We start from the raw sequence: 10463 nt of genomic DNA, 5'->3' as shown, positions 1-10463 counted from the left end.
TGTTAATTTAGTAATATCAAAAAAAAAAAAAAAAAAAAAAAAAAAATATACATTAAAATATATGTATTTTTTAAATATTTTCTTTATTTTACTAATATATAATTTGTGTATACTAATTTTGTAGGAAAGTGATATTGTAGAATTCTATTTAAAATTAGACAATGATTTATTAATAAAATTTCCTTTTTTACATGTAGATCACCCTTTACATGAATATTATCAATTCATTAAATTAAATACAACAAAAAGAATAATAAAAAAGTATCCAAATTTTATACCTAGATCTCTAAAAAACCTTTTTGAATTTGTTGTTGAATTAGAAAATAAAAAAGTAACTAAGAATGAAACAACAACAAAAATACTAAAAGAAAAACAAATGAAAAATTTAAAAGAAAAAAAAAAAAAAAAAGATGAAGAAAAAGATCAATCATATTCTACTCTTTTTATGAAATATATGGAATCGGATGAAGAAAGTGATAAAACAATAAAAGAAGAAAAAGAAGAAAAAGAAGATTTAACTAATAATGAAAATTTTAAAGTAATTAGAATACAATACATTTTTATCAAAAAATACATATACGTGCTTAATGATTTAAATGTATATATATTTGTTTACACTTTAGGAGGTGGATGATATTGTTAACAAATTTCCACCTTAAAAAATGAATCATCCAACAATTATTTACAATTTCTAATAAGATGTATAGAAAATTTAAAATATTTGCAATATGGATCAAAAGAATATGATTACTTCACGTAATTTTATATATTATATAAATTAAATGAATAATTTTCAAAAATTTATATAGTTAATAATAAAAAATGAAAATGAAATTTATAGGTTAAACTAAAAAATTTTTATATTTACACATGTTTTTTTTCTTTTTTAGAAAAAAATTGTTATGCAGTAAAAGTGATTCAAATTTTATATCAAGGAAAATTACTGTAATTTAAAATAATTAAAAAAAAAGTTTAATATTTTACATAAAAAAATTAATATTTAAAAAAAAAAAATAACTATTTTAAAAAAAAAAAATTAATATTCTAAAAAAAAAAATTAAGTTACAATAAATGCTCTTTTTAGTCTATAGATTTTTTAACCTTTATCTATAAATTGGATGAATATAAAATAAATTTTGAGAATATATGTGGAAATATAAATGAAGATGAAAAGGTAGAAGAAAAAGATAATTTAAAAATGATACAGGATTACAGAAGGTAAAAAAAAAAAAAAAAATATAAAAAGTATTATATTTTAAAATTTTTACATTTAATGAATGTAAATATAATTTTAATTTTTTTTTTTTTTTCTTCATATTTTACATAGAGAAAGAGCAAAACTAATACTTCATGGTTTTAAAAAAAAGTAGTATCTTATTTTTTTTTTTTTTTTTTTCCTTACATATTCTAAAAAAATGAGCCAAATTCTTTTTTTTGTAATTCTTCTCTTGCAACTCTCCTTCTATAAAAAGTAAAAATTATTAGCATAAATGTATGGATAAAGTTGTTAAAAATATCAAATGAAGCTAATTTAAGGATTTGAAGATTAAAAATATAAGAGAATAGACAGTATAATAAAAAATGTATATATAATAAAAAAAAGATATATAATGATTACCTATACAAATAAGGAATTTTTATTTTTTTCTTTAAAAATTGTACATTCATCCACTTAGGATGTCTTCTAACTTTTAAACGTAAATTACTTTTTGTATATAAAATTTCGGATAAAGGTAATTCTCTTATTAATGTAGAATTATCATCAACATAAGGAAAAACATTTTTACTTTCAATAGTTTTAATTTTTTGAGTAGTTTTCCATATATTCTCTTCACGCACTATATCATATAATTTTTGAATTCTCCCTCTTTTTAAATTGTTATTTAAGTTAACTTCAATTTGAGGATAGATAGAATTATTAAATTCATTTGCTAATTTATACAAATAATTATTTTTATTATTAGAGCTTATATAATCTTTTTTTTTGAAGTTCTTTTCATTTGATACTTCATCTAATCCAATGCCACTAAAATGATTTTCACTATTTTCTAAAACATTTAAAATATAATTTTTTATGTATGGATTATAAGCACAAATACTTGGCCATATATATCTATTTTCATTGATACTATAAAAATAATTCCATTGTGTTTTTTCATTTGGCCAAGCTTTAGAAGAATCTATATCGAATGATTTAGAACTTCCATCAGGTATATATTTTTTATTTTGATTTTCATATCTATATCCCCATCTTGGAGTTAAAATATCTTCTCTCCTATTATGATATAAACCCCTTTTTTTTATTCTCTCATTCATTCCCCATTTTATTCCACTAACTGGGAATAAACCTCCTTTATGGCCTCCTCGAGGCATTTAACGAATAAAAAAAAAAAAAAAAAAAAATTTCAGGAATCTATTTTGTATTTATTAATATACATTTCTTTTTTTCCTTTTTCTTCATGAATTAACAATATTAACTTTTTTCTTAATAAGAAATGCAAAAAAAAAGTAAAATAATTTGGAATTTGAATCTAAAAAAGAATTAAAAATTATTATAATATGCTAGAGAAAATTCAATGAAGTGCTTATATATTAGTGAGTTGTATATTTTAAAAAAAAAAACAATGTAAAAATTACATAAAAGTTATAATTAAAAATAGTAATGAACAAAAGAGGAAAATAGAAAAAAAAAAAAAAAAAAAAAAAATCCTTAAGTAATGTTATAAATATTATTACTAAAAATTTTATAAAAAATTAAAAAGCTTAGTTGTGATATATATATATATATATATATATANATATTATTAATTAGAGAAGGTTTATGTAATTTATTATAAGACGTACAAAAAATAAAAATTAAGATAAAATTATATTTATAAAAATATTATAAAAAATTTCTTTACAAAAAATGTGTTTGTGTATTTAAGAAATATTTTAATATATGATATTTAAATTTTATTTTATATTAATTATATTCTTAATATTTTACATAAGTTTTAAAACAGTTTTTTACTTAATCTTTTTTTAGTTGATAATCTTTATAGTTTTTTTTTTTTTTTTTTTTTTTTCAATACTTAATTTAATCTTTATTAACGTTGTGCAAAATATAAGCAAGTACATGTAACATCATATTTTTTAAAAAAAAAAGACTATTTAGAAATATTTATTATTAATGTAATTTTTAACTTCTCATAATAAAAAATGAATATTCATAACAAAATTCGAATAATTTTTTAATATAAACAAATGCGTAAAATTATCTCTTTTTATCATAATTATATTTTTTTAATAGTTAAATGCTACAATTAACTCATATACACCATCCATATTAATTATAGTAAAAAATTAAAATAAAAAAAAAAAAAAAAAAAAAATTTATTATAAATATTACTATATAAATTGATATGAATATAGAAATATATTAGAAAAAATATTTTTTTCCGTAATATATTGCATGAAATCTTATAAATTAAATACTTTACATTCAATTTAAAAAAATGAATGTTATTAAAAAATACATTCAATAATAATAATAAAATGGACGTATATATATTATAATAATATTGGATAAACTAAATCTTAGTATTGTAACATAAGAAATAATAAAAATTGAAATAAAAAATACTTTTCTATAAATATTTCGTATCTTACTATAACCAATTTTCTTAACCATTAAAGAATATAAAAAAAAATAAAACAGAAAAAAGTATAAAAATAAAAAAAAAAAAAAAAAAAAAAAAAGAAAAAAAAAAAAAAAAAAAAAAAAAAAAAAAAAAGGAAAAAAGATAATAAAATAATAAAAAATACATGTATAATAAGTTTCTTAATTTTAAGTATATAAATATAAAAGATATTTATTATTTATTATTTATTATTTATTAAAATTAAACATTACTACATGATGCAACAACAGCTGCTGTAATAGCTGCACCTTTTCCTGATCCATCATCTGCAGGAATAATAATCAAATTCTCAGATTTATCGGCTAAAATTACTTTCAAATGTTCTTGTAATCTTTTACAATACCAAGCATTTTTAACAAATAATGATCCATCAACTCCACATGAAAATTTAGAATGTTCTATAATTTTTATTCTTTTTGCTATGGCAGCAATTGCACCAGCAGCTAAACCAGCTGAGCGATTATAAACAGCTTCGCAAATTTTTCTTAGAGCATATACTTGTTCATCGGTTAAATCAATATCCCATGCATCTTTTGCAACTTTTCTTGTTTCTTCAAAATTTTTTGAAGTATCGTTCAATACAACACTACCTGATTCAGAATTAAATGTATCAGTTATCCACATTTTTTTTGAAGATGCACTTTGCAAAACATTAACCATGTATCTCCTAACCATTTCTCCTAAATAAGCACCTGAAATCATTTTCTCAAATAATTGTCTACTTCTATTAGAAGAATACCAATCCATTACTAAATCAATTGGTGCTAATGGTAAATCTTTATCAAAATTACCAAATTCAATATTTATAATTTTTCCTGAATATTTATATTTTTTCCATTCTGGCTCATAATAACAACCATTTGATCCAGTTCCCAATATTATTCCTATATAACAAGGTGGAGTGCTTTTTCCTTTTTGATATGCACATGACATTAATGTACCAACAGCGTCATTAACTACACAGCAAACTTTTGCTGGTACACTTGACCTTGTAAATGCTTCATTCATTAATTTACATACATCACGACCTTCTACTGGATCATTTGTAGCTCTTCCTGTTTCAAATCCTTTCGTCCAATCAATAAGAATTGCACAATTAATTGATGGAGAAGTGCAAGGAAAAGAGAAAGTAAATCCAACACTTTTAACTTCTTTACTATCTAAATCATTGAATTCTCCCATTATATATTTTATCCTTTCTGCAAAATGATCAAATAATTGGGAAGCTGTTGCATTTTTATCTAATAATCCTTTTTCATGGGAAAAAGTTCCTGTAAATTTCAAACTGTAAGTTTCCTGATCTCTCTTAATTTTACCATTTCCATCTAATGAAGCTCTAACAGCTCTAAAATTCGTTCCTCCAAAATCAATTGCATAGTAGGTTCCTTTTTCTTTACCTGAAGGAATTTCAGATATACATGAATCCAACATTTTAAAACTGCATTCATGTGGAATCCACAAATTGGGATGCTTGCGATGTGCTTCTAACCCTTTTTTTAATTCATATACAAAATTATCTACAAATTCTTCTAAAAGATAATATGGAAGTCTTAAATGATCAACAAATTTATTTATTCTTTCTAATAATTCTTCATTTATTGGGATATCACATTCAATGGTATCTAATTTTGAATATACAACGTTATCCTGTACTAAATTGTATTCTCCCATTTTTATTTATTTTATATATAAAATGTAGATTAATAAAAAAAACTGATAAGAAAATAAATATAATATATTGTAATAAAACTTTTTTCTAATAATACTTATATATATATAAACGTAAAATGTATAAATAAAAATAAATAAATAGTTAAATCATAATATCAATAATATTATAACTATATAACGCTTCAAAAATTATATAATATAAACTGCAGTGAAATTAATATATACAACTAAAATAAAAATAAAAAAAGGATAAATGTGAAAAAATAAAAATAATATAAATATATATAAAATTTAGTATATACATAGAATATATACATGAAATTTAACGTATACAAATTGAATAAATATAAAATTCAATATATAAAAATGATATTAAAAGAATATGGAATATATAAAAAAATAATACAAGAATATATTTGATACAAAAAAACAATAAAAAATAAATAAAAATAATATGAAAAAAAAATTAAATGTAACAGTTAATCAAGACAACTTAAACATTTAAATATGAAAATTAAACATGAAAATGAAAATTAAAAAATAATGTTTGTAATTCTTTATTTAAATTTAATATAAATTAAATAAATTGAATAAAAAATTTATTAATTACAAATCCCCTACGTGGAATATACATATGAGCAAACGTATATATATGAAAAAAATTATTAAAAAAAAAAAAAAAAAAAAAACAAAACAAAAACGATGATAAAGCATAAATTTAATTTATCAACATTTAAAAAAGAATGTATGTTATTTTTAAATAAAATATTAAAATATAATAAAAGATATTTATTACTAATATTTTTAAGAAAATAATTTTTTTTTCGTAAAATATTAAAAAAATTATAGAAAAAAAGGTATTGTAAAAATAAAAATGCTAAAAATAAAAACTATTATTAAAAACCAAAAAAAAATATATTTAAGTGCATAATGCTATATATACTTCTAAATTTTTTTCTTTTTATATTTATATCGTATATATAAAAAAAAATTGCATATTTGAGAATTTTTAATTTTTTTTATAGTAATATAGATCTGTTTTACAATATATTTGTGATTACATGTTTTATTAAAAGTCAAATTTAAGAATACCTTTACTTTAAAGAATAGAGAAGTTAAACCATTAGAAAAAAAAAATACAATTTAAATTAAAAAAAAAAAAAAATTGCATGGATGCACGAATATACTTGAAGCGTAAGAAAAAAAAAAAAAAAAAAAAAAAAAAAAAAAAAAAAATCTTTAGAATATGAGATCTTAAATATTAAAAAAGAGTAACTTTATTTATGTACAAATTTTATTCTCATCTTAACTCTTGTTAAATTATTTCTAATCATTATGCTTATAATCATTGAACTTATCATTGAAATATATATAACTCTTAATTATATAAATAATAAAAATAAAATAAAATTAAAAATATTTTAACGTTTAATATGAAAGTGGGAAATTATAACTTGATTGAAGAGTATCTATTTTTTCAGATTTCTTAATATATAAAAGAAAACTTTCAATAACATATAATACAAAACAAAAAAAATGTATAAGTTAGGATATGAACTCTACAATTTTTACTAATTCTGCAATTTCTATATTATAAAAATAGTTTTAATATTTCATATTTATGTAATAAACATACAGAAATTTTTTAAATAATTTTACAATGAATTTAATTTTTTTTTTTTTTTTTTTTGATAAAATAAACATTTGAATATTATATTTTTAAGAAACGAATTGCATAAAAGCATTTTACATTTTATATTTTAAGCAATTGTTAATTATTATAAACAAATATAGAGTTAAAAATTTTTTAATTTTTTATCATTGCAATGATAAAGATTTATATTAAATGAATGGAGAAATAAAAAGTTGAATATTAATGTGGATATATTTGTAGTATTTATACAAATAAGATTTTTGAAAAAATATTAGCCAAAGCAAAAAAAAAACAATTATAATAAATAAAAACTTTTTTGGGAGAAGTTATTTTATCTTTTTTTAGATAGTACTATCTTAAGAATAATTGATATATTGAAAATAAAATGATGATTTATTAATAACATATAATAAAATAAAAATATTGCTAAAAAAAATAAATGTAGAATATAAAAAAAATAAAATGGTAAAGTTAGAAGTAATTTTCTTAGACAAAATTAATTATTATCTACTTAAGTATATTATATATATTTAAAATAAAATTATTTCCATTCGAATCAATAAAACATTATTCTATTATATTTCATTATAATTCAAAATGTTATAAAGTTTTGCAAATTCGATACCTCGTGATTTTAAAGAAAAAAAAAGAATTACTTATCCTTATAAAATATTAAATATTTATATATAATAGCAATAATGGAATAATTAATTAAAGTTTTCTATTTATATTAACAAATTTATTTAAATGTTAACATGTTTAGTTTATTATGAAAATATAAGGTGAAATAATATATAGAAATAAAAAGAAAAAACAAAAAATTAGTTATAATATTAATCCAATATATGTTCATTAAAGAGAATTTATAAAATATTAAAAATATACATTAGTTAATAAAATAAGAAAGTTCTAAGATAATTAAAATATCTGTTAAACTTTAAAATGAAAAAATTAAAACATATTTTATTATATTTTCTCTAAAAATTTTAAAAAAGATCAAATATATTTTGTTATTTTTTTTTTTTTACTTTTCATTAAAGATTTTCTACTAAATCTAACCCATTTTTCGAATAAAATGTGGATCTTTTAATAAAAGGTCGTTGAAGCTTGCTATAATCAAAAGGAATTTTTCTTTTCATAGATTTTGAGTCATTGTTTTCTTCGTCATCATACCACTCAATTTTATCTCCTAAATTTTCTAACATATTTTCAGCAGTTGACCAACTAAAGCGAACTATACTTGGAAATCCAAAAACAGAATCAAAATTATTTTTTAAAAAGTTTTTAGTAATAGGATCTCCAGGATAACCTGATCCGAAGCCATTATCAATATTAATAATTGGTTCTTCATATTTCCATTTTTTTAAAATAAAGTCACGAGTTACTTTTGCACATATAGAAGCAGCACTAACTACTGGGTATAAAGAATCTGCTTTTTCTTTGACTGTGCATTTTATATGAGGGAATATTTTTTGTAGCTTTTCTTCATAAATACTTGCTTTTCCAACTGTATCAACAAAAACTTCAGTTAAATTACATCCTCTATTTATAACGTGTTCAATAATTGATATAGCTGTATCATGAGAAATTTCATTTAAATTATACTTTTGTTTTTTTAACATTTTTGCACTTATATCTTGTGGTAATAATATATGTACTCTCCAACCAAATGGTAATTTTGCATTATTTAATTTTAAAAACATCTTTTCTCTATCTCCTTCATTTATTTTTTTAGAGTCATCAATTTTCATTTCTTTTAACAACTTTTCATCTTCTTTTTTACAATAAAAGCCAGAGTAAACCATTGGCCCTAATACTGGGCCTCTTCCAGCCTCATCTATACCCAATCGGATTTCATCATCACCAAATTCATACAAATTATCAATAATTATTGGTTCCATATCATGAAAATAATTTAGTACAATTTGTTATTATATATACTAATTTATATTTCTAAAAGAAAAAGCATGTTAATAAATTTTCTCGTTTTCTTATATTACAATATAATTTTCCTTAAATATTTATATATAATAAAAAAATACAGAAAAAAATTTCAAAAAGAACATTAAATTATGCTTTTTCACAAAACTCTCATATTGATTTATCATATTTACTTGTTAAAATGATAAATATAAAATAATATTTTTTTTTTTTTTTTTTTTTTTTTTCTTCTTCTTTTAAAACATTATTCATTAAATTTTTTTTTTTTAAGTTCTAATTTCGCATTTTAAAAGACATATCCGTTAAAATATATATTTTATTCCTTATTTTTAATTTAAATTTTATTTGAAATAATTTTCCTTATATTTTAATATATATTTTTTAAATTTATAATAATATATAATAATAATTTTTAATAACAAAGTAATTTTAAATTAAAATTAATGAAAATTACTTTTATTGAAAGAAGGCAAAAAGAAAAAAGAATTTTCTTTTATAAAATAAAACTTGTTTTACTCAAAAGATATATGCTTTTTATTAATACACAGAATGAAAAATTATAGAGTTTAATTTTTTTTTGTTAATGAAATGCCAATATATCATAAACATAGAGTTCTGAAGTTTTCTCCTATGAATATTAAAATATATGACAATTTTTTAATCATGTAAAATTTTCATCATATAAATTTATTAGAATGCCTTTATGTTTTTAATGAAAACACAATTCTTGTGTTAAGAATTTTTTTTTATACAATATTATTATATATAATTATTTTATAGAACTTAATTGGGTCAAATGTTGCTTGTTATTTTAGTTTTAATATATCAAATATATTTTATTAAAATAATAAAACTAATGATATTTTTTTAAATAATTTATTTAAGATTTTCTTTCTATTTATGTAATAAATACCTTTTAACATTTTAATTTATTCACTAAATGTAGTATAATTAATGAATGGCTATGTTTATTTTGTCTTCTGATAAATTGTATAGAAATTTTAAGTCATAAACAAAACAAAAAAAAAAAATATATATATAAAAATATATATAATGATACCATATAAATATCATTATTTTTCTTGACATTCTTTATTAATTAAAAAAATGAAAAGAATTTAAAGACTACTGATTAAAAAACAACAAAAAAAAAAATATAAATATATAAAAATATATAAAATGATACAATATAAATATCATTATTTTTCTTAACATACTCTATTAATTAGAAAAATGAAAAGAATTTAAAGACTACTGATTAAAAAACAACAAAAAAAAAAAAAATATATTTTTTAGCGATCCTTATATGGTTTATAAGAATTTTTCGAATAAAAATATTATAATAAAATTACAAAAAAAGTACCCAAAAAAAAAATTTTAAATAAAAGATATAATTACAACAAAAAATAATAAAATTTTTTAATAAAGAAATAAACATTTTACTCGAAAAAAAAAAAAAAAAAAAAAAAAAAAAATTTAAAAAAAAAAAAAAAAAAAAAAAAAAAAAATTTTAA

At 18.4% G+C, this 10463-nt stretch overlaps 4 protein-coding genes across 4 annotated transcripts in view; 1 reads left to right on the top strand and 3 right to left on the bottom strand.

Moving 5' to 3' along the window:
• Positions 1-1370, top strand: part of PGAL8A_00152700 (conserved Plasmodium protein, unknown function) — a gene marked incomplete at both ends in the record, with an annotated part of 2734 nt that extends 1364 nt beyond the window's left edge. Inside the window, 6 exon segments of the mRNA XM_028675071.1 lie at positions 125-538; positions 624-656; positions 659-756; positions 891-945; positions 1085-1218; positions 1328-1370. Coding sequence (XP_028526639.1) covers positions 125-538; positions 624-656; positions 659-756; positions 891-945; positions 1085-1218; positions 1328-1370 — 777 coding nt within the window.
• A 37-nt stretch (positions 1371-1407) lies between these two features.
• On the bottom strand, positions 1408-2373 carry PGAL8A_00152600 (conserved Plasmodium protein, unknown function; the record flags this gene model as incomplete). Its single annotated transcript, XM_028675070.1, has 2 exons — positions 1408-1462; positions 1619-2373. 2 exons carry the CDS (start codon positions 2371-2373, stop codon positions 1408-1410), a joined length of 810 nt encoding a protein of 269 aa, XP_028526638.1.
• Positions 2374-3884: 1511 nt separating this feature from the next.
• PGAL8A_00152500 (hexokinase, putative) lies at positions 3885-5354 on the bottom strand (the record flags this gene model as incomplete). The annotated part of the gene is made up of 1 exon (XM_028675069.1): positions 3885-5354. The coding sequence occupies one exon, from the start codon at positions 5352-5354 to the stop codon at positions 3885-3887; it is 1470 nt and encodes a 489-aa protein (XP_028526637.1).
• A 2688-nt stretch (positions 5355-8042) lies between these two features.
• Positions 8043-8909, bottom strand: PGAL8A_00152400 (ribonuclease H2 subunit A, putative; the record flags this gene model as incomplete). The annotated part of the gene is made up of 1 exon (XM_028675068.1): positions 8043-8909. The coding sequence occupies one exon, from the start codon at positions 8907-8909 to the stop codon at positions 8043-8045; it is 867 nt and encodes a 288-aa protein (XP_028526636.1).
• Positions 8910-10463: the final 1554 nt, after the last annotated feature.

Source organism: Plasmodium gallinaceum (genome assembly GCF_900005855.1).
Source record: "Plasmodium gallinaceum strain 8A genome assembly, contig: PGAL8A_v1_65, whole genome shotgun sequence".
In the NCBI taxonomy this organism is placed as follows: domain Eukaryota; phylum Apicomplexa; class Aconoidasida; order Haemosporida; family Plasmodiidae; genus Plasmodium; species Plasmodium gallinaceum.
This window is presented reverse-complemented; position numbering and strand designations above follow the sequence as displayed.